Source organism: Numenius arquata, chromosome 26 (assembly GCF_964106895.1).
Source record: "Numenius arquata chromosome 26, bNumArq3.hap1.1, whole genome shotgun sequence".
NCBI classification, from domain to species: domain Eukaryota; kingdom Metazoa; phylum Chordata; class Aves; order Charadriiformes; family Scolopacidae; genus Numenius; species Numenius arquata.
In genome coordinates this window covers 184,591-209,622 of record NC_133601.1, presented here as the reverse complement: position 1 = coordinate 209,622, position 25,032 = coordinate 184,591, and the positions used below count along the sequence as shown (strand labels likewise).

At 41.6% G+C, this 25,032-nt stretch overlaps 1 protein-coding gene across 1 annotated transcript in view; it reads right to left on the bottom strand.

Moving 5' to 3' along the window:
* KAT6A (lysine acetyltransferase 6A) overlaps positions 1-20,993 on the bottom strand; it is a 45,857-nt gene extending 24,864 nt beyond the window's left edge. Inside the window, exons 1-6 of the mRNA XM_074164262.1 lie at positions 20,897-20,993; positions 19,100-19,149; positions 18,216-18,986; positions 1,461-1,569; positions 874-989; positions 535-616 (exon numbers count right to left, since the gene is read on the bottom strand). Of these exons, the coding sequence (XP_074020363.1) occupies positions 535-616; positions 874-989; positions 1,461-1,569; positions 18,216-18,818 (910 nt within the window). The 5' untranslated portion in view covers positions 18,819-18,986; positions 19,100-19,149; positions 20,897-20,993. The remainder of the gene's footprint in view (positions 1-534; positions 617-873; positions 990-1,460; positions 1,570-18,215; positions 18,987-19,099; positions 19,150-20,896) is intronic.
* Between the last annotated feature and the right edge of the window lie 4,039 nt (positions 20,994-25,032).

Genomic DNA, 25,032 nt, shown 5'->3' with positions numbered 1-25,032 from the left:
ATTATCAGAAAACCATAAAGAAGTAACACATTTAATTATTCCATATTCTGCTTACAACTACGCTACTTCCAACTATCTTCTATAGGGAAATTTTCTTCTAACTACCAAGCGAGGATCTTCCATAGATAACCTGCTTTCTGATGGAAAAGAGCAATTTGCTTATACTCCAGGATTCTCTACTGTCTAAATGGATATGACTCCAAAAACTCAGAAGCCCATCTCCTTCTTTTGTACAAGGCTATTCATTCAAATGGAAGCTGGTCATTTTAATCTGCAAGAATCACTTTTGTTCCCCCAAACCTCTAAGATTTTTTTCAAAACCCTTCATAGACAGTAATGTACAGGAAGAAGGAGACAGTGGAAAATCTGGATGTGAATCTCTGACCCTTCTCTAGTTTCCAATTCCTGAAAAGCAATGCCGTAAAGAACAAGTTAAACATAGCTAAAAGAGGACCAACTGTGTGAAAGCACTTTCTACCCACTGATCTCTTCCAACGCCATCTTAAATAACCCTCTTCATCACAAAGTCCTTACCTTTTGGCATCCTGGTAAGAGGAGGGTCACAGCACTCCATGTGAAAGCCACGGTCACATGAGTCACAAAATAGCATGTTATCCTGTTGAAGGCAGATAAAGTTAATTTCTCTTTACATGTGCATCAACATCAAGCCCTCCATTAATTTGTTACCATCTCAGAGAACATGCACATAGTTTTCATCTACAGACATATGGTATTTCACAGGTCTCAGAAAGGCTACCAGGCTCAAACAAATGCTGCAAATATTTGACTCTAGGATTATTTTATTTTTTAGTTTAACAGAACATCCACAAGACTGATATCCTCTTCATTCAGTCCACATCCCACTGCACTTACAGCATTTTTGCCCTGATCTCGACAGGAACTGCATGTTTTGCACTCAATACACTGCCATCGCAAGGCTTTCACTCGAACTGTTAACTCTGGAGAGAACTTCAAACAGGACGGATGACCTACAGAACAATGAGAAAATTATACCAGTCAATGCCACTGCTGTCAGTGCTCACAGATAGCTTACTGAGAGAGAGATTACTTTATCAATTAGATATTCCAATGCAGAATTTTGGTTATCCAGATGATGCTCTATTTTTAGGTGCTTCTGTTCTTATCTACACAAAACCAATACCATAGATAGCAAGTGGCAGGCCTACATACAAAAGAACACCAAGATATTTTTTCATAACTGAATTGAGAAACATGTTAAAATTGGTCATCATTACCAAATTATTAAAGAAAGCTCTAGGAGCCAAATGAACTATTTGTGTTACGTTAACTTAACTGTCTCCCCTCTGGGAGCACGAGATTCAGTTGAACTAACAGTATTATATGCCATAAATGCATACTCCTCATGTGTATGGGTCAGGAGCAGCCACAGTACCAAACTCTCCTGTCAAGTGGATGGGTTATTGTAAATGGTCACCTACCACTGTTGCCACAGTCAGCACAAGAGATGAGCTCTTCAGGTTTCTTCTCCCGATTTTGCTCTTTTGTACCAAGGCAGAAACTACAGATTGGAATTGGTTCAGCAACCGGCTGTAAGGAAAGCAGACAATAAAAGCACTGAGTATATGAAGGGAGCAAATCATAATACACAAAATCACACAAACATTTATATCACATGTAATCAGTATGTAATATACACCATGTGTCACAAAGTTTAGTTGGTTCTCACCACACGATACTGCATTAACTGTAACCTGAATAGAAGTCAGAAGTCCAACGACAAGAGACGTAACCCCAGGTATAAAGGAAAAGAGAATGGAATTCCAGGGCTAGGGAAAGCTTGGAAAAACAAGCTAGAAAAGAGGGCTATAAATTAATACATAACTGAATGCAAAGTTAGAGATAGGTGGTGTCTTAATTTGTCAACAAATGAATGAGCTATGAGGTGATGCAGCCGTGATAAAAAGGCACAGATGACCCCAGAACACAGCAGCCTTAGAAATTCCCATTGGCTATCCGGAAAGCAATAGTGTAATCGTCAAAAGTATTTGCAATACATCACCTGGAATAAAACACATTATAGCACAAGTACTAAAACTGTACAGCTATTAACACTGTTATAAAAAATGAAAATAAAAGAAAATTCTCTGGTAAGAAACTATGCGATTATGCTGTTCAGCACTCAAAAGGAGCAGACAAAAAGGTTTGCTCTCTCTCTGAAAAAGTTCAGGGGGGCTAAACATTACCTAGGGAAAAAGATGTATTTAAGATGTGGCACAAGGCTGGCAAAATAACAAATGGATATTAAGTAGCTAACAATACATTTAGCCTAGAATAAGCAGGAGGTTTTTAAACCAAAGGACTGACATTCTGCAACAGCCTCCTCAAAAGAACTAACAAGTGCAATAACTGATTGCTTTAAAGTGGCACTTGATCAACTGATGAGAGGGAAAGGATAGCCTTATCTCCAGTAACATTAAGTGCTGGATTCCATAATCTAGCAAATTCTTTCTAATGCAATTACAAGACAATTTTGTGATTTAGTTTTCAGAGCAAAGATGTAAGCAAAATTTAAGTTAAAAATATAATAAAAATATGCTAAAAATCACTGGAAACAAAAAAAAAATATAGATTATGCTAAGTTTTGAGACACATTCTTTGTATAGCTGTATCATGTTATAGTTAATGATTTTACACACACCTTTTTCTGAGTATATTGCACAGCTACATATGCACATACTGTTAATTATTGTGTGGAAGCATATGCCAGAAGAATTTCAAGGAATCTTTACTCTGGCTAAGTCAAAGCAAAAGTCATATCCAGAATAGAGATAGGTTGGTTTATATTACAGTAACATAGAAACTGGAAGTTTCAAGCTGTATCTTTACTTCAGTGTACAGATTGAGTATAGACTGTGATGTGTTCCTTAAAACATCCACTAGATGGAAACAATCAAAACACCTCAAGAAATCTGCTATTTCAAAATGAAGCCACACAATGTGGAATGACTTTGGATTGAAAGCCTAACATTCCTCATCCTGAACACAAGTACTTATCTTAGCCTTTCGGTAAATCCCAGACAACGTAAACTAATATGAAATCACCTGCCCATCAAACTATTTCGGTCTGAAACACGTTTATAGGTTTAGTTAATTGAAGGATTCCAGTTTCTGCTGCTTTTGAGAAAGGGAGAAAACAAGACAACTGTAGATAGTTAATGCCAAACACACAAATGGTAATATCCAAGTGGGAGGGGGAAACTGGCACCTTCACTTCCACGGGAAGTATCTTTCCAGTCACAGTGGCCACAGTAACGTTGGCTAAAATCAGCTCTGTAGGGACACCCATCCTCTTTTAACAGAACAGGGACTGACTGTACACTGGGTGCCAGAAAGGTGGCTGCTCCCAGTCATATGAGGTTTACTGGGAGATAAACTGTGTATTAGGGGGTCTGTCAGTGCCTTAATTTCTTTGGAATCAAGATTTCAGGAATTACTTTTACCCTCTACCTTCTGAGAAATATTCACCTATCTTCTCACCTTCAATCCCTTCTTCTCAAAGAACACTGACTACCTTTCGCAACAAGTTATAATTAAGTAACCTTCATCTTTCCCATAAAAATAATAAGTCATTCTTTTTTTGTTATTTTATTCATATTTCAATACTACACAAAGTACATAAGTACCATTATTCCCATTTTCAGATAAGAAAATGCTCAGAGAAAATTCCTTGAGTAATGTGAACAAGCAGATCAGCATGACAACTAAAGACTGCAGTGATCCCTGTCAAGGCATCTGCTGGTCCTCTCTAAAAAGAAATGAAATTATCTTGACTCACCACAAAAGTTGCAGTAAAAAGGTTTAGAATTCCTTATCATCCAGTTTGGCATGTTCATTCATCCTTTATATTTGGTCATATATTAGCTCAGTCAGTTAAAATAAAAAAATTTAAAAAATAAAATAAATATTTACAAAACTCTTCAGCTTCTTTTAAATAAAGCAAATCGTAACTTCTACAATACTACATGTGTATTTTAGCCAGAAACAGACTCAGTGAAAACAATTTCACATCCCAGAAACATCCATTTTCCTCTCATTTCAGTCTAAGGTTATGATAAATTTTGATATAGTTTCAGATGACTTACACGTGCCCACACATTTGAATCTCTTATTAAGTACATGCAATTAATTAACACAAAAATGGACATCTCAAAAGTGACAGCAGACATTTCTGGAAGCAAACTTAGGTGTGACAGACATCCAAGCTCAGATGAGACTGGAGATGGTTATGCCCATTTGCACGCTATTTAGAGCTACCCTCCTGATGGCAAAAATCACTAACACCATCGCATCCCAAAGACAGCACCAAGCAAACATCAATTCAACAGTGCAGGCTACGTTATTCACATCAGTGAGTGTTTTTGGGACCTCCGCTCTAATTTTTTGATCTGACAGTCTACAGTATTTTTTGCCAGGAGAAAACCATACACTTTGACCCATTGTTTCTTTTTATCTGTCTCAAATCTATGAGGTGTTTTTGGGTTTTTTTGAGCAATCCCCTGTAAGAAACTGCCAAGGTTGTTGGAAATCAAAACCTAGGAGCTAAATCACTTACATAATCTGACACACTTTAAAAAAAGTCTATTACATTAATGAGGCAGTTTGCCTTTGGAAAAAAAAAATAAGACAACCATACCAAATTTATAAAAGTATCTTTTATAAGTATAACTTATATAAATCAATGATTGCTGTCAGAATGAAAACTTTCCAAGCTGCAGTCCTACTTTTTTTTTTTTAATATATAAACTACCTGCTACCCTCCAAGTCTTTTAGCTGAAGGTTTTACCACTGCATCCTGAAGAACATGTCAACTTCCTGCTCCTTTACTTTGCCCTGTCACCTTCCATGAAAAAGGCTAGTACAGGAAGAGACACAGTGGAAAAAACCCCAAAACTTTAAGCAGAAGTCAAGTCCTTGCTTTTAGTTTTAATTAAGTAGTGCTCTACAAAGTTAATATTTTATAATATTCAGTCAGCAACACGGCAGTCTCAGAGACACTCCCTGAGAAAAGTCTATCAGAGCATGAATTCTGTAATCTGCTAACGAAGGAATTTCATTTTCCTTTGGAGTAGGACCTCACTCCAGGCAGCAGCACCCTGAAGGGTTCACGCTCTTTCTCCTGGCGAGCAAGGACACCTCCATCCTATCAACAACGATGACAACAATCATCTTCACTTGTCTTTGCTTTGATTTACTTAGCTGTAAAAAGGAACTAACATTTCCCTTTCTCAAATTCTGGTATTAAGAGTTCAATTTCAGCACGGCAGTTCCACTGGAACTGAACAACTCCAATGTTTTTGTTGTCCTTTCAGTTACTCTCATTCATCTGTGTGTATGCACTACTACTGCATGCTGACTGCTATGAGTAAGGGAAGAACTATTTTTCTTTTGTCTCTTTGACCTGCAGGGAAAACTTGAAGCAACTGTGCAATCCAGGGCAGCTGATCATTTTACTGAAGTGTTTTAGGGTTTGATTATAATGTAACAACAACATGGCACTAAAGAACAGTGAGTATTAAAAAACAGGTACAACAAAGTAAGCTTGTGTCTGATGTACCCCATCAGACTGTCATCCTGCTTCAGCAAGAAAACGCTTCAAAATTACTTTCCCAGTTCACAGTTTCACTTGTATGCTTCTCTTTTGCTCATCTCCACATTGCATTTGTATTTGCAGTGCACTTAATATAATTAAACTGAACTTAACTATCCTTCTATTCACCTTGTACATGCTTCTATCCAACTTCACCTCCAAAAATCCTCATGTAGCTGCAGCAAAGTAAATTACATTAGCCAGAAGAAATCTAATTTGCAGGAAAAGATGACTTACAAATAAAGTTCATTCAAATAATCAGGTAACTAAACTTTAATGATATTCCCATGACTGCCACACAGCATTGCATCCAGGAGTCTTCTATGACTGTTTCACTAGTAGTAGTGCAATATACTTTGTTCTTGCATTAAAAAAAAACAAAACACCAGCACTACTAAGGCCCCTGCAGACTTGTAAACAAGTTATGGGTAATTTATTGTATTAGCAGTTCGCATATAAATTGTTTCAGATTCAATGATAGCTTCATATGAATTACAGATGCTTTCCAGCTATGGGACTGTAATAGTTACAAAATGCTTATATGACCATAATAGCTGCATATTCCTCATGAAGCATTAGAAGACATTATGGTTCTCTCTCTTATTTTTCTCTATGTAATTGACTAGCAAAGCTTAGCAGTGAATTTCATTATCTGTCTTGAAATTCTTTTTATTTTTCTTGATTATAAATACTTTTCTGCAAACAGGAGGAGCAGAAAGTATACACCTTTTCACTGAAAGAATCTCCCCGAACACAGCTGACCTCATCTAGCAGTAGCTATCCTATACCATTTGTGAAAGCAACCTTGTGAAAGCAAAGCTGGAACATTCATGCAACTTTTCGGGGAAGAAATAAACCATTTCATGTATTCTCTGCAGGAAGTTCATGAAAAATGTATTTAACCAAAGAGAATTTTATCGAACCTCTCTATAGTTAACAGTCTGAGATAGTCTTTCTTATCTCTTCTAGCCAGTATTTGTGCACACCCTGTTCACCCCACAGTCCTTCAGATTTGGATGTCCACGTGTAAACACTCTCTAGCTTTGCAAGAGCCAGATCAAAGACTGTCCTTTACAGCTTCAATGTTTCCTGTATTTACCACCTCTGACAAACTGCAAAACCACAGTTCACCACATTTAAAAAACAAGTCAGCTACAGTTTTGGGGGATAAAGAAATTCTATTAGAATTCAAACTGGTTTAGAATAATTTATTAAACTGAGTAACTTTGAACGTGGAGACCAGGCTACTCCTCCAAAGCTTCTGTGTGAGACTGCGTTATGCTCAGTATGGAGAGATTTCACTGCTGCTGTGTTTGTTCAGCAAAGAACGTCCTGGCAAGTGAAAAATGCAAGCACACAATGAAAGATTCGTGAAAACAAGACTGGAAGCAGCCAGCTCAGTTTCATACTGCAAATTTTTTGGCAGACATTCAACTCCTTCTGCTGTTTTTCTCGCAAGCACATCTATCTGTGTGATGTCACCAGATTCGGCGAGGAAAAGAGCCAGAACAAATTGGGCTGACAGTGTCTTACAGTCTGCCAGCCCCTCAGCACATGGTGTTACTATACAAAGGATGTTTAGAAACCAAACGTGCTCCACAGATTCACTGACTGTACCCCCTCCTAAAGGCACCATGGAGAAGTGCCTATGGAAAAAGTAGGGGGGAAAAAAATAGTAATTTTAAAACCTCAGATTTGGCCAATCCATCTGCTTTGTAGTTTTCTTAATTCAGGAAAAGTGAGGTAGGAAATGCCTCTAAGAGCCAACCCTGTAGCCACACCATCACAGCAGTCACTGTCAGGAACCTGAACGCATTTCACTTCCTGTAGACGCTTGAGTACCACCAGAGACTCACCAGATACCAGGACTGTCTTTGCCCCGTCATCACACATCAGCCTGCAATAGTCATTGTGGTTGGAATCGAGCAGGTGTAAAACTAAAGCTAGCAGAAAAGAGACACATATGCTCACAACAACTTTTGTTTGTTTGTTTGTTTTCCTCTTTGAGACATCCCAAATGCAAGCCCTCCAGAGAGAAAATCTACCACAACTAGTATTTACAGAACCATTCCCACCACAGAACATTTGCTTCTTAGCAATGAAGTTATCATTCAGGAGCACTGATAGATGGCTTCTGAGAATTCATGCAAGGTAATGGGGGTTTGTGTGTCTGTTTTTAAATAAGCGACAAAGCATTACTCCTCACTTCAAATAGCCCACGCTGTTGCAAAGGTCTGCCTCAAATGCTGAAGCTACTGGAAAGAGCAGATGAAGCAGAAAAGCCAGAGGGGAAGTGCAACCTACACCAGGTGAAGAAAATGATTTAAAACATGAGGAAACATGTTTCGGCAAACAAGGTATCACAGAGCCTGGGTTCCATGCCTTTTGGATCGGTGGCTGAGGAAGAAAATCAGTTTCATGCATCAATAAAATCAGAACTAATAAATTTTATATTAACCAAAGTAATTTTACAATTTATTTTTTTTTTTAATATAGGGAAAACAGCATAATTTGGGAAATACTAATCAGTAATATCAACTTGTGGCAGCAATGGGCTCAGGTTTTTTAAATTACCAAATCACAACTCTTAATGATCTCTCCAGACAGTATGGTGAAGAAAAAACATGAAGAAAGTGAGAGTAAAACCAGAAATTCTTCAAAATACTCTTTGTGCTCAAAAAACCAATGCTAAATATATTTTAATAGACACATGAAAAAAACTATTACAATAACGCATGTATGTATGTTTGCCTGTGTCAATGGATATTTTGTCTCCGATTCATTAGTTGAGTCTCACTTGAAAGAAAGGAGGATATTTCTATGGCGGAATGATGGCCTAAAGCATGAGACTATATTAAAACAAGTGTAAGGGAAAAAAGATAAAAAAGTATACAGAAGAAATTAAAAGCATGAAATGCATACCGATTCCTAAGAGAAACATGAAAGGGTAATTTAAAAATAAAAATCAAAGGACATTCAGAGTAAGTGCTGCTGTTTGAGGAAGGACCATTACAATGGAGAGAACATCTGAAATGCTGCTACAAGAGTAAAGTGAAGTGTGAAGGTTAATAGCTTAGATATTAGCGCAGGATATGCAGGCTGAATTCTATGCCTTGGTTATGACCTCTGGAAACTATGAAAAAAAAAAACCAAAACAATTTGGATACTACTTGGGGCTGACACTCAAACTGAAGAAACTGCCTTGCTATTAGACATGCACATGATAAGAACTTTACAGAATGTCAACTGGAAATATTTAGACAGTCAATTGTTAAATAACCTTCCCAAAGCTAACGAGTCCTCTAATCAGAGGATTAAAACAATGCAAGATTTGTACATCACAATCAGAATCATGTGCCAAGACTTCCTGCCTGCACACTGCCGGGGGGGGGGGGGGGGGGGGGGGGGGGGGGAGAAGGCTCAAATTTCTTTATTTGCAGTATAAAGAACCTCCCTTCATTTGACATCGATTCAGGAACCTGGCAGTTAAAGTTACTGAAGTTTTCTTTAGCCAAAGCTATATCCTGTAAGCTCTCTCGTATACTTTGTCCCAGCTTCCTAATTTCCAAGAAAACAAGGATCTTGTCTTAGGAGCAACAGATGATTGTATCACTCAGTTTTAGATGAAATAATATTTCTAAGAAGTAACAGACCTCTACAGCTGCAAAAGCAGAATACACCCCTCAAATCAACAGCAAACTGAAATCTTAACTCCTCTCATCGGAAACAGTTGAAACAGTTTGCATCCATTACACTGATTTTCACAAAAAATAAGGAACTTCAGTATTGATTTTGATTTCTAAAAATAAAGAATTATTTGGGGAAGAGACTTTTGCAAACACCTAAGTAATTTCTGTGCATATAGGTAATTATTCCATCTTTAGATACCGTATACCACTTTACTTCAACATTAGCTGCATTCCTAAAAGAAGAGAAAATACTTCATTTAGAAAACAAACACAAATGAACAAAAATATTTAATATAATGCAGGGGCCCACATAAACATGATAACAGAGAAGGCACAAAAGGAACTGTGAATGTAATTTAGTGCACGTTAAAAATATCTGATACAAGGCTGCTATTTGTAGTTTTACTCTGGATACCCACACAAATGCAACTATCCTACTTGTTTTTTGAAGCTCTACCACCTTGAACACGAGATTGGAGAAAAAAAAAAGGAAATAAACACTCTGCATGTAATTCTTCACTATCAAAATCCAGTGCTCAGTACAACACTCTTGACAGTAAAATATAACAAAGTCCCATGTTCCTGACCCACCGTTCTAACCCAGTGCTGTTCTCCTTCTCCGTGACATCTACCTTTTCCTGAGATCGTTCTAAAGATTTTGCCTGCATCTTAATTATTAGCAGCTTCTAAAGCTTAGTCATTGCAACACTGAGCAGCAGAATTACTTTCTTTCCTTTCTCATACACCTTCAAGGAATTCACTGCGAGCCCAGACAAGTGCAGAGATCCAGCACTCCACTCCAAATGCCACCTTGCGAAAAATTCAGGGTTGAATCTCAAACACGGAGAAGAAACCTAACGCCTGGAAGAGGCTGTATATCACTAAAGGATTTTAAATTAAGTCAAACCTACATAAACATAAACCCCTAAAAGCTGCATCTGTCTCAAGTTTTCTGGACTTTTAAGATTAGACCGGACAGTTTAACAGAAATGCATAGAAATGGTGATTTTCTTTATAATTCAGAACACCTTTATTTTGACATAATTTCCATTTCACACACAGATAAAGGGAGATAGCTTGGTGACTCAACTTGCTGATAAAGATTTAAAAGCAAAGATTCCAGAACAGGAAGAGCTCCGTTCTCCTATTTTAAATAACACTTGTGCAGGTATTTAGCTATGTTCTGAGATCCATACTCTGTTCTATCCAATTCTGAGAAATACAGTGAACTGATAGAGGTATTGATAATGAAAAGTTTTGGTAATTCATAGGTCTTCATAGAAACATGCTTGGAAGATTCAGTATTTTCAACCCAAAATTAATTGTTCATGCATAGGTCCACAGACTGATTAACTGACCTTCAAAAAAACCTCAAAACAAGGGAATATATTATCAACTGGATTCTGTTTACTACGCAAGGGTCATTATTTTTGGATGCCCTTCTCCCTCCTTTCTTTTCAACCTCACTACAAGTCCAGATTTACCACAGTAGAAGTAACAATGGAAAGACTGCCAGATTCCTGGACAACAGAACAAGCAATGAGCTACAGTCTCTTATCCGATGCCTGAAGCAATATTAGTAGCTGTTCTAAGGAAAGGTGTTCACATACTCAGAAAACACTGGCGAGGACAGAAAAATTAAGTCAAATTCACACAACAAATAAAGAGAAAACCTAAATAGGTGGAAGGAAGACTAACATGACATCACAACTCAGTAGGGTAAATTTAGTTTGAAACCCTTTAACAAGGCAAGCAGGAATAAAACATATCTACCCACCTACTCCAGAGAGGACAAGAGGTCAAAGGACTCAGCAGTCTGTCACATATGGGATCTGTTTACTAGATTTTCTGTTGATATCGTATTTATACTTATTTTAAGAACATGGAACCTAACTTCCAATTAAAATGACATTACTTCATTTAATATTTATACCTTTTTAACTGTTTTTCCCACCACCACTATGTCTTAAGATAAAATTGCTGGGAAACTAGGGGAAGGGCAGGGACAGAATTACTTGCCCTCACTCTCTCTGCTCTTTCTTCCCTTGCCGCATAACAAAGCCTGCACTGGAATCAAGCTGTTGTTTATTTAGCAGTACTCTCCATCACCCACTCTCTTACCCCTCTGACTATACTTTAACGCGCTGTAGTAAATAAGGTTCCTTTATTAACAAATTTTAGAGATTTGTCATTCCACATCTGTCACCAATCTCCAGGACAGAAAGGGCCAACAACAGGGACCCAGCCAACACATTGCACTAGTCTCCTCCTTTTTAACCAGCTAATACTCAGCTTCTGCTGGAACTGTGTCAGAGAACGCAGTTAAAAACACTTCCTCCGCAGCACAGTCCCCACTGACGCAGGTCCTCATCACAACTTCTGATGTCTTCCCACAGCCACAAACTTTGCCTTTCGGTTACCATTACTCCAAATACTGCCAGAGCTCCTCTTAGTATCATTATGCACTATTTCACCCCAAATGCACCATCTCACAGCATCCATTCATAGCTGTCCATGACACTAACATTTCTGACATGCTTACATTCGCTCTATTACTAAGAGCTACTTCACCTGTTCACTAATTGAGTGAATCAAGTTCAAAGTAATTTTTTAGCACTTGAGTTTCCAGAGTTACACAGGGTGCAGATGGAGGCCATCTGTTATCAACCACGATTTTTTTTAGACAGAACTACAGCCTTCTCTTCCACAGAACCAGCTGGAGGAGAGTGAATCCTAATCCTCCTCCAGCTGGGAGTTAAAGCTCGACGAGCACCCTTGGAGAGCAAGGGTGAGCTCTCAAAATGTAATTACAATGCTCTGGTTGCAGATCATTTATGTACTCCACCCAAAACAAACCAATCCACAAATAACTTCCTTACCAGTAATGGAACAGTCCTTTGCTTTAAGACATGGAATTAACAGTTATTAACCTAAAATAGGCACAATATAGCAATAGCTATTGTATGCTTAAGGGCCTTCAAAACAACTAGGATGCCTTCAAAGCATATGAACTTTCTAAAAAGATATAAGAAGTTTGGCTTCCTTTGATAAACACAAGTGCACACTGGGATCTAGAACTGCTATTTGCAAGAGGGAAGGCCTAAAGGATGCTGCATGTACAATAGCCCACAGTTAAAGTGACTGATAAGCACCAACAGACGTACAGCAACATAAAACTAGGAAACAGACACGCCACAAGGAACACACGTGAGACAGCAGCACGGGGAATTCCTCCATTTTTCCGCCACAGAAGTTCCCCTCATTTTTTTTTTCAGGAAGCGCTTTCAGAATATTGTTTTAATACTCTCAGCTGTACTGCAGGACAATATTAAGATATTTACTTAAAGGTTGCTACAGCCATATCCAGTTATAACTGACATAAAAGACAGTTTTCAAGGAGACTGCAAATGGAAATCAATTAATACCATCTGTGTTTTCCTTTTAATTGTGGAAGAAACAGTTCTACTATTGTCCTGTGATCAAGTTTCAAATGCTCTGGAAACATCCAACGTGTACGTCAATTATGTCAGTCTCCTTCAGTTAGCTGATGTGTTAACATATTTTTTTTTTAATATTAACAATTTTACAAAAATTCTTACAGCCTTTTAACCTGTGTTCTGTAACAAGTGTCAATAAAAGCAGAGCACACTGTCTTTATCTAGATCATTATCTAGATGTCTTCTATTTCAAAATTTCTGATCAAAACAGACAAAGTATTGCAATCTGCAGTCCTTTCCCCCAACACTCTAAAGATGCAGCACACAACTGCATGAGAAGTTTCTCACAAATAAATACATAATACGCATTTAATATCAGATACTCATTACTTTTCAGGCTTCAAATGCACAAAGAGAGTATATTGAATTAAGTGTCTATAAGAGAGAGGAATCGGTCTTTCTTTTCTGACAAATGCAACCCACCTTTTGTGCCAAAAAGTAAGCAAAGAAATAAAGGTATTAGTGGTACAGATAAAACAAAGGTATAGCAGGTTGCATGGCCAACTCGGTAGCAGGCAACCAAAGCCTCTGATGATGCCCCAGTTCACAGCAGAGATATTAAAAGAGGTGACTCCCTGCGCTGCCCTCTCTGTCTCTTTGCCGGAGATTCTCTCCCTCCAGCAGCAGCTGCATTTCACAACACAGAACATTAACTTAAACCAACAATTTCATTTAATAGTAATAAACTGGGCTACAAAACTGTAGGAGCTGAGGAACAGAACACCACATGCTCTATCTTTGCAATGGCTGTGGTAACCTTTGGCAGAGATGCAAGGTGTCAGTATGAATAAAATTAGCTTTCTGAATCATCTCTACAGCACCTGCCCCAATCATGAACAAAAAAATAAACCCAAACCCAAGTCAATGAAGTGGTGGTGAAATATCACAGAAAATTTCATCAAGATGCTCTCTTAAGTTTTTTCTGCATACTTGCATCAAGCCTTTCTATTCCCAAAGACATCTCAATAACCAGTATATGTTAAAACAGTATCACTGTTTATTCTGTTTAGCTTTTATAAGGATGACGAGAATAGTCTGCCATCAGCTATCTAAAGACACATGGCATTCATTTAAAGATAAGTTATGGTTTCCAAATCAGCACCAAATAATTTTTCTCCCACCTCAGAAAAAACATTCTTTAAAATAATAATTAGTAGGAAGTGTCAAAAGACAAAACTGTTCCTCTGAACCAATACTAGCATAACAGCAATTTTTCATCAAGAAAAAACACACTTTAAAAAGTAAAAACCCTGTTTCAGTCTGCAAGTATACTAATTACACATGAAACAGAAGAGACAGTTACACTTTAAGGAAATTTTTCACACATATTTAATCAGGGCTTTACCGTAGAAATTGCACTGTAACAGTGGGATTACTTATTTTAGAGTCTATCTTCCACAGTATTGTTCATTCCCTATAGATGTCACTGATGGATGGCGGACTCAGCACCGAACGTTCTTTGCTCCAGGCTTATCACCTCTTTGGCTGACCTAACGTGGGAGGCCCGACAACCACACTTCCTCACTTCCAGCTGTGCCAAAGGGACAGTGCTCGCCTGATACCTACCCAAGAGGCAGCAACTCAGCCATCTTCTCTTTCATTACAATTTCAGTATGAACTCCCTTTACTTTTAGGTATTGCAACAATTTGCCACCACCCCCACCTTATTTCTTTCCACTACAGGAATTTTACCAGTCTGTCACCTATCACAGAAACACCAAAGTCAAGTCCAGCGTTTAGTCCAACACGTGACAAGGAATGCAAAAATAGCTCTTAACTGCAATTCCCACTTTAGCTTCTAAACTACAGGAAACTGAAAAGAAAGAAAAGGCCACTTCCCTAAAGCCTACACATGAGCGAAGGCACACACAGCACTTATAACTGAAATTAAGGATACCTTTTGTCAGCAACTGTCACTAACAGATAAGCAAATTTCAGCACTGAACTCTGCCCATCGGCAGGTTTTTTTTTTCCTGTTTGCTTGTTTTCATCCAAGTACAGTTTTTAGGCCAGGGATTTCAAAACCATAATGCCAGCAGCATGTCATTACTACGTGGTAAACCATGATAACTTGCAAGGTTTTTGCCCTTGAACACTAGAATGTGGTACTCACAGAACATCGAGATAAAAAATAAGATCTGAAAAAAATCAAGCAATGCTTACTAAACAAAGCTTCTGTAGTATTGCTTTATTTTTATTTTGATTAAAAAAAATTTAAGCCTCAATGTTCATAGACCTCCTGCAAGGTACTCAGTCTCATAATACACAGGAAATTATCCAGAATTGAACGTTCACTTCTAGGCATCTAAACAAAGTGACACTACTATCAAACAGAGAGGTAAGCACTTGCAGCAGAGTGGAAGCTACATTTGAACAAATGAAAGAAAGAAATATTACACCTCTAAAATTCATAAATTTGGATCATATGATATATGGAGAGTTCTTAAATGGATGTTGAAGACCAAAGAGTGCAAGGACAGAAGATTAACAAGAGCGAACAAGAGACAGGTCATTAGGATTTCTCAGGTTTGGGAGCCTAAGCTTTTGTTCATATTGTTGACAAGGCTTTTCTAAGAATCAAGAGGAACATTGTCACAGTACCAAAAAATCTGTAATTAATAATTCCATTAAAGAAAAAAAAAAAAGAAAAAAAAAAAACAACAAAACAAAGCCAAAACCCACCACCACTCTCAAGCACCCAGTAAGTCAAGAAAATCACTACAGCATAGTAAGCCTTTTCCACTTGCATAACTGCTTCAGATTTAACACAAAACAACAGAGTGAAGGAAGATTATCACAGTGTCTGCATTAAAAAAAAAAAAAAACCACAACAAACACCAAGCCAAAAAAACCCACCAAAAAAAAAACCCAAACCCCACCAAAAAGCAAACTGTCTTTAAAAATCTTGTAGAATAGGAACTGATCTTTTAGTTTCCACTGACTTGCCATTAATGCTGGCAGAATCGTAGAACGGTTAGAGCTGGAAGGGACCCTAAAGCCCATTCAGTTCCAAACCCCCTACCCTGGGCAGGGACACCTCCCACCAAACCAGGTGGCTCAAAGAGTCCAACCTGCCCTTGAACCCCTCCAGGGATGGGGCAGCCACAGCTGCTCTGGGCAACCTGGGCCAGCGTCTCACCACTCTCACAGCAAAGAATTTCTTCCTGAGATCTCATCTAAATCTCCCCTCGTTCTGTTTAAAACCACTCTCCCCCGTCCTATCACTCTGTTCCCTGATCAAGGGTCCCTCCCCAGCTTTCCTGTAGCCCCTTTAGGGACTGGAAGGCCACTAATCTACATAGAATCTACACAAATATTTTAATATACCTTCAAAATTACTTAAGAAACTAGTATGAAGCTCAGCATGGGTTACACAACAGAGATTGTACATGTAGAGCAGAAATCCAGGATGTTAGTTTAAAACATACCAAAAAAAAAAATTAAAATCAGAAGAATTTATTGAAGAAATCACTTGCTAAATTTCTGCTATGGCTACCATGCATTCTAATGTTACTATCAATCCTTTTAGTGTTCAAGCTGCTCAGACTTGAACAGGTGGAAAGGAATTAGGGAGCGTATCTAACAACCCAAAACACACATACATATATATGTGTGCATGTGTTTATATTTATACACACATGCACACACAAGAACTTGATACACATATTTTTCCAGGGGACAGAAAACAAACCCCAGACCAAAATGAGCATTTGCAATAGCCCATGTTATCGTTCACATCTGTGATACATCCCATTTTAAGAAAACCCTAGGGAACACTTCATCTGAAAGAATATCAAGCTGGTCCTGAGTTCTGGCACATTACAAGAAGACTGAACAGGCTGCAAAACACACTGTGTTAATAATAATACGCACAGCTAATATTTTCCACTGTTACTACCACTCTCAATCCAGCTGTCTCATGTGCTGGGCTTGTTTACATCCAGTTTTCATACCATTTTAAAGCTATACTGATTTCACTACAGATACGGTTGGAGAAGTACAGAGGAAACATTTGCAGACAGAACACTTGAAAAAAGGATAGAGGAAGCTGCTGGAATTTTCAGCACAGTAATACTTACTTCCTACGTTCCAGCAGTCCACAACACAGTGCTCTGATTAGTTAAGTACTGCGTCCACAGTAGAGCTCCCACAGCTAAATTAGAACTTCAGAGAAACTTTGGTGGTGATAAATCTGCACTGTTGTTTTTTTTTTTTGGGGGGGGGGGGCCGTTTTGGTTTTTTTTTTCGTTTTGTTGGTGGTTTTTTTTTTTTTGCTTGGGTTTTTTTTTTGTTTTTTTTTTTAGGAAGATGACTCCTACAGTAGTTTTAAGTCTTCAAACCATAATAGATCATAAAGCAGCCCTCTCCCCAGAGGGTGCGGCTGACTCGAAAAAACACAAACAGTACACACTCAAACAACTCATCCCTAAAGATGATATTAATAACAAAAAAAAATTTCCAACACTGCTGAAAAAGGTACCTATTATGGATAGAAAAAAATATTTTCACACTCTAGAAGTCCTGAAGACTAGTAGTGCAAAGATATCAATTACTGGCAAATTGGTCTTCAATAAACAAAGAAAAACTTCCATTTTACTTTGCTTCCACAGTAGCACAAGGACAAGAAAGATACTGACTAGGTATGAATTTCACTCCAACAACCTCATCCTGAGGTTGGAGTGGAGGGTCAAAGATCTTAGGGATGCAGAAGGATGGAAGAAAGGGGGATGGGGCGGGGGGGAGGGGGGCGAAACATAAAAATGGGAATAGAATAGAAGTCCATGAGTGTTCATTCCAGCATTTCCGTGCTCTCTACATCCTGATTTCACTCTTCTTTTCAACTGCTATATCCTATACACCTTTTCTTCCTACTTCACAACAAAGCTGTTCTGGGACAGCAAGTGATTTTTTCCATTGTAAACAAAGAAAGCTTCTACAACAGCATTAGGTGGCAACTGCTAATCAGCACTTCACTGTATTATCTGTATTCAGGTAAGAAGCCAAACTGGCAGCCAAATAAAAATGTGAAAATAAGAGATGATCTCAAGTTTGCTTTGCAAATCCACCTCACCTTAAAGTGAGGAAGCTTACTTCCTATGTTTCGCTAAGATAACTACAGTAAGCCTGTTATCATGCAGTCAATTCTGCTGTACAGAAGTGTTAAGAGGTGAATTCCCCACAGTAGTTCATTTGTAGTTTTCAGGTCCAAAGTACAAATTACGATCTATTAGGCTTCCTCTGATTGTGCTTCAAAATTTGGACACAGTAGGATCCTAAATGCACATTAGTCATTTCTAAATTACAAGACACCAGTTAAACAAATCACTGACCTCAAAATGCAACTCTGTATTGACAGATTTCATCAATCACAAGAAAATGCCCAAGCAAACTGGGTCTTACCTTGTCCTTTTCATGGGGAAGGAGACACACTGGAGGGAGACAGGAAAGAGACTCAAAACTCTCCTTCCCATCAGCATTAGTGGTTGCTTTAGTGTTGAGTTGGTACAGAGGTCCATCTTTAAGGAGCCTACCATGGCCAACAGCACGTTTGACAGCTAATCGTAATTGCTGGTGAAAAATGGAGGCAGCGCTACCTCCAAATAACGCAGACACATCTTTCTGACCTTTCAGAAAGCGCTCGATGTTCTTCAAGGATGAGCCACTAGACTCAGCCAAGCCCTCAATTGCCCGTTTGATAAGTTTATTCCAGTCCACGTTTGGTTTACCATCCAATTTGCCATGGTTCCGAGGCTTTGGAAGTGCTATTCTCCCAGGATTATCAGGATCCTTGTAGGAGTTGAGACCCTTGTTGGAGACTTTTAAAATAGTTCCATCTTTAACACTCAACTCTAACTGTTCCAGAACAGTTTTGCGGTCCAAACCATGCGAAGACGACACTGCATTGCATATCCTCTCCTCTGAAGGACGCTGTTTTTGCTTCTTTACCTTTTTGATTGCCTCCAAAATCCACTCTGTATACAGCGGGTTGGCGAGTTTTACCATGGTGAAGAATTCTGTATATCCATAGAGTCGTTATCCTTTATCCCGATGCTGAACAAGTTTCACACGATGAGAAAACAGATTCTCGAATGGTGGGAACCAGCTAACCATAGCATACACGTTTTCTGTTCTGAATTACTCCTCCCTTCTCAAACATTATTTGTTTTCACACTGAAAAGAGGAAAGCAAAACAATTAGAAATTTTCTCATTCTTTCCAATAAATCCCATAACAGCTTCAGAGAAAGTTCTTCCCCAGAGGTATAAGGATTTTAGCATATCTCACCTCAGCTTCTGGTCTGCACACTCACATTCAGAAGAACTGTAACATTAGGCCTGGAAGAAAACAAGAAGAGAGATATTTCTAAAGAACAGTTAGAAAATGAAAAAAAAAAAAAATTAGCAGCCAACATTAATTCATTAAACACATCACAGAGTTTTAATCCACTACTACAGTTCTGAAACACTGAATTAATACTTAAGGTTTTATCTTCATTACTAATCAAAGCATGACTTAACACTGAAATAACTCCATATAACCTAGAGAAAGAAGTGTGCCCTTTTAATTTCAACCCATAAGTAAGTATAAATTATATATCAAGTTTTGAATCATTGCTGAGCACAACCTAAATTAATATTGGGGGTGGCGGAGAACCCACAACAAAGATGTTAAAAAAAGCAGCAACTTTCTTCAACACTGCCTGAAACTTCAACAGAAAGCAGTAGGAATAGCCAAGAGTCTTGAGCAAACAGCAAGAAACTTTCAGAGCACTTCCAGGAGTGTAATCATAGGTCTGATTCCCTCCTGCTAAGAAAAGCAATGACAGTTGTTCCATCAAGAAAAAAGTGAAGAAACACAGCTGGAGATTGTAATTAAATGTTCCACTTTCAGAGACCATAGAAAAGAAGAATACAACATTATAATCATCAGTATAGACGAGGTACGCTGAAAACACTTGAGGACAAAGTAACAGGTGACCATACACAATGAAGGAGGAATGCTTATGACTCTACTAATAAATATGCAGATGGAAGGGTATGAGGCTCTACTTCACAGCCTTTAGTTGTCTGTAACAAAGACTTTTTCTAAGTGTGGTAACAGTCTGTTGCTCTGAACTTCTATTGCAAAAGTACACTAACCGAGAAGGATTTATAAACTGTTTATTACAAGGAACAGCGATTTTCTGCAAGGGAAATTTTAGTCAGGAGCTTGTTGTCAACACAGTTCCCCCATTCTGCTTTCTAGTAAGTACAGAATTTATGAGCGCACGGAGCACATTTGCATACAGACATCAGACTCGGCGGCACCGCTCCGCGCAGCCAGTCCCGGGGAGCCGGGACCACAGCTCGGACCACAACAGACGCGGCGCTGGACCGGAGTTCTTTCACCCCGTCAACAACGCAGGTCTAGGGAAACGCGGTCCCCGCGGCCCGCCCGCCCGGCGTGGCACTCGCGCTACCGGGGTCCGGCCCCGTCCGCGGCCAGGCTCCCTGCGTACGGCGTTACGTAACCGCCCGGCGCGCCCGGGGCGGCGGCGGGACGGTCCCGGCGCGAGGAGCGGCCCCTGCACCTGCTACCGCCCGTCCCATCCCGCCGCGGGCCGGCCCCGCACACGCCGCCCCAAGAGGCGCGCACCGGCGGGATCGGGAGGAACGGGGCGCAGGCCGCAGCCCCGGCAGCCGGCCGGCCCGCGCACCGTTGTCCCCCCCCGCGCAGACGGTCAGCGCAGCCCGGCTCCTCGCACCGGCTCGGCCGGGCCCGCGCCCGCCTCTCACCACCGCGCTCTCTCTCGCCGGAGACAGAGAGGAGCCCAGCCCACGACCCCCCAGCCCGCACCACCCGCCTCATCCGCGCCCTGCCCTAGCCGCCGCCTCCCCAGGGTGTAGGCCCAGCGGGCCCCAGGGGAGTGGGCGGCCGGGTCCGGGCCTGGCGCAGAGCGGCGGCGGGGCCGGAACAGGCCGCGAGCCTGGAGCGCCCAGCGGGCCTTCCCCTTCCCCGGGCCACCGAGCTCGCCAGCCGCCTGTCCCCGAGCTCCCCGGCATCGGGCACCCGAGCCGAGATGATCCCGCCAGCGCTACTCACCGAGGCCTGCGAGAGACGGGAACCGAGAAGCAAAGGCCGAACGGCGGCGAAGCCCGAAACTGACACGGCGGCCATCTTGGGTCCGGAGCTCTGCTGCGGGGGGAGGGGGCGCGGGAGGGGAACAGCCCGCGGCGGGCGGGGGCGCGCGCGGGGAACAGCGCGGCGGGGCGGGCACGGCCGCCGCCGGGAGGAGCCGCGGAGTCGGGGCTGCGCCGGGCCGGGCCGCGGCGGGCGGTTCGCGCCCAGGGCAGCCGGAGTGGGCACCGCCGTCCCGGGGCCTGCTGCCGGGGGCGGCCTGCGGCCCCATGTGGGCAGAGCATGTGGGGCCGGGGCGGGCGGCGGCACTCGGTGAGGGCTGTCTGGAAACGGCGCTCGAGCGGGAGCGTCCGCGGGGAGCCCCCGCGCTCCGGGCCCGGAGGGACAAGGCTACCGGCTGCTCCCGTCGCCGCCGGGCAGGCGGGAACGGCGGGGCGCGGGCCGAGGATCGCGCTCTGGCGATGGGCGGTTGTAGCCTGTAAGTAGGAAATCACGTCTGGGGTTTAATTAAGCTCGCGCTCGGAACGGCGAGTCTGGGTTTTCCCGAGGTGAGGGTGCGGGAGGGATGCAGAATCCCGAAATCACGGCGCCGTTCAGCTCCGCGAGCCGCCGCTCCTCGCCTGCACCGCGGCTGCGGGCGGTCGGGGACTGCTCTGCCCTTGGGCATCTTTGTGAGGTAATTCGTGTAACTTTCTGACATCTTCGATACGTTTTACTTTTGTAGAGTGAGAATTCGCTGCCAAAACATAAGCTGTTCTCTAGGGAAGTGACTTGTGAGCTCTCTGGGCGCTTTGGCCCCGGCCCCGCGGAGCCGGCGTCTGTCACTGGAACCCAGCGGGGCTTTCCCTCCGGGAGCGGAGGCCGGCCCTGGGCCCCTGGCTCCCCTGCGCCGCAGAGGTACGGCATTAGGCTAGCAGGGGCTGAAAGTTGGCGGAAATGAGCAAATTCTCATCTTACAGCATCCTGTCCTAGGTTATGCTTGACTGAAAGAGTCGGTATCCATCCCGAATTGCTACGTGCTGCATGCAGTCCTCTAACCTTTTCTAACCTCTGCCTCAGTTTACCCGCGGTGTGTGCATGTTATGGAGCAGGCGCTTTTCACTATCGCTTTTTCACCAATAGCACAGCTATTGTGCAAAGTTTCATGTGAACTTCCCTTTTTAGAAAAGGAAAAATAAAATCTTAAGAAATGTCGTGGAGACAGAGTTGATAAAGCAAACGTGTGACACTTTCTGAATGGCTTGCTTTAGTGTCTTGAGGTGAGAAATTTCTCTTTTGAGCAAGAGGAAGTCTTTTGATGTTTTAACAGATTAGGTTTTTCAGTGTGAAAATTAAATGTTCTCAGTGAGTTAGTTACTACTTGAAGTCAATGGAGTTTGAGATGCTGTTGTACCAGGCACTGTACAAACAGTTCTCTGTCTGCCATGTAGACTATAGAGGTCTGGCCTTGTTTTGTCAGAGTTGGATTCTCCCTACAAATTAATCTCTTCTCCCACCTCTTCCTGAGCCTTCAAAATTCGGGTGGCTCTATGCTGCATGACTTCCAGTGCCTTAAATTATAAAGCTGTGGTGCTGTATTCAAAAAAGGTAATGGAGATGTAAGCATAATTTCCAGAGAAGAAAGTAAAGCAAGACTAAGAGGATTCAGTACATAACAGTGAAACCCAGTTGTGTATCTTCAACACAGAGTATCAGTCTGTTGGCACTATTCTGTTTCAAAATTGGCAGTAGGTTATTATTAGGACCTTGTTTCTGTTGACTGTTATAAATTAAAAAATGGCCTGTTCTACTCTGTTTTTTATTTTCACAGCACAGGCTAACAGTTAAATCATCAGAATTCCCACATATGGCAAACTACAGATGGTAAAGAATTGTTTTATCATAAAGACAGTGCTGGGACTGACACACTGCTCTTTGTGCTTAGGTTTCTCTGGGGTTCATGTACTGTGACTAAAGTATAGTACTCTTGAATGAGCAGCTTTCAGGCTGTCAGTAAACTAACCAGCAAAATGAAATTCTGTTCTGGCAGTACCTTTTGCTGTGTTCTCCTTTTAGGTTCCAGTTTGTATAAGCTCCCGAGCCACTGTGGAGGCTGACTTTCAGAACAAAAACATGATCTTTGTGCTAGCAGTTTGGAAGCAGCCAGGCAGTATTTCAGCAGCAGTACAGTGGTGTAACTACAAATTGTTCTCTGCAGGTGTCAGCAAGATACTTTAATAACCTGTCTAATTTTAAAGCAGAAATGTATTTCCCCTTTTTCCTCAACAGCCTTTTCCTCTGGTGTGCAGAAATAATTAATTAGCCTGTGGTTGCTTTTGTATTGGCACCAATCTTCTTGATGGCTAAAGAAACTGAAGTAACCGTAGGAAAAATAAGAATTGGCAACATCGTGAACTGGGTAAAATACTAACAATTTTGATGACGGGTGCAACAGTCAGAGGGAAATGGCAGTTTTTAAGTAATGTGTAATACAGTCAAAACTGAATTGTGTTTCATGAGACAAAAAGGAAATGCCCGTATTGAAAAGACTTTTACCGCAACTGTTGATTTTAAGGTCCACGTTAAAAGCAGAAAGGATTGAGTTTCTTGGAGAGCCAAATGTATAAAGGTTTTATGTTGTTGGTCAGTTTAACCATGTGCTAGTGCTTTCCATTTGTGATACCTATATGACTCCCGTTAATACGGTCTCCAAGAGTCTCATAGACCGATACAATAATCTTTACAATACCTGTGTTAAAAGTGATTACATTAAAATAATAAATAATTATTTTAAATTTAGAAGTGTTGTAATTAAAAGACAAGTTATTACCCCTCTGTTGATTCATTACAGCAGTTTGAATTAGATGTTTAAAAACATGCATATGATACAAATCATGACTTTTTAAAGAGAAATTAATATATAGGTTATTTCTCCATTATTTTCTGCTACAGTGAAAAACTTACCTATTGCATGTTGAATTATTTGATACTTTAAATTAGGATGTATGCATACAGTAGTATTAAAAGGTAACGTCAGAGTAAATGAACTGACCTCTGCCTGGTTTGGGAGGAAAAATAGGTACAATGTATCAATAGAAAATAAGATCTAATATAAACTCTGAACCTGCAGTTTTCCATTCTGACATAATCAGTCCAGTAGCTTACTCGTCTCCCAGACTTGGTGATATCTCTGCTTAAAGGGTTTGCCCACCCTTCTGAAGCACAGTCGGTTGCGAAGAGCCAGACCCGAGCCTTTCGGTGCTGGACCAGCAGGCGGTCCCTGTCCTTCCCCCGGAATAAAGGCTGCACACCTTATTTAATGGGATAGAAAGGACTTATTTTTCGTTGTTCTTGTATTTATGTTTGTTCCCAGCAGAGTAGTAAAATTGGAAAGTTATTTGTAATGGCATCTGCCTGACTCGGAAGTCCGGAGATGTGCTCTATAGACGTGGAACACCTGCTCTAGTTACGCAAAGCGATCGCTTGGCACGGGGTTTAGGTGCATTTTGCATGACAACTGTCATTTTTGTGCCAGCTGGATTGTGTTTTCAGTAGCGTTATTACTCTGTGGTGAACAAACCAGCGAAATAATGCAGCGGAAGAGGTTCGACCAGCTGCTCCTCGCTGGGGAAACCGGGTCACCTCACACGTTCTACGGACTGTCCCAAGCTGCCTATTCCAAAAAAGGGTGCCCTTAAAAGAAGCAGGCGCGGTTCTCGGGGCCGCCGGCTCTGCTGTCCCAACCGCCGGGAGGCCGGGCCGCCGGGGGACCGGACCGGGCCCGCCGCTGCGGGCGGCAGCGTGCTGCTCGTGGCGCGGCGGTGGGCGGGGCTCTCCCCGCGGCGCCCCCTGCTGGGCGGCGGCGGCTGACATATGGTGTCGGTGCGCGGGCGCCTCAGCTGGCGGGGCGCGTGCCCGGGCAGACTGCTGGCCCAATCGGAGCTGAGCGCAGCGTGCCGTTCTCCTTGCGTCATCGTCCGCACGCCCCTCCTCGGCCTATCGGGCGCGGTTGTTAGTGGGTCACCCAATCAGAGGGCTCGCTGGCCAAGCCCCGCCCAGAGAGGTGAAGGGGAGCTTTCCGCGCCGCGAATCAGCGCGCAGGGGGGGCGGAGCTTGTGGCG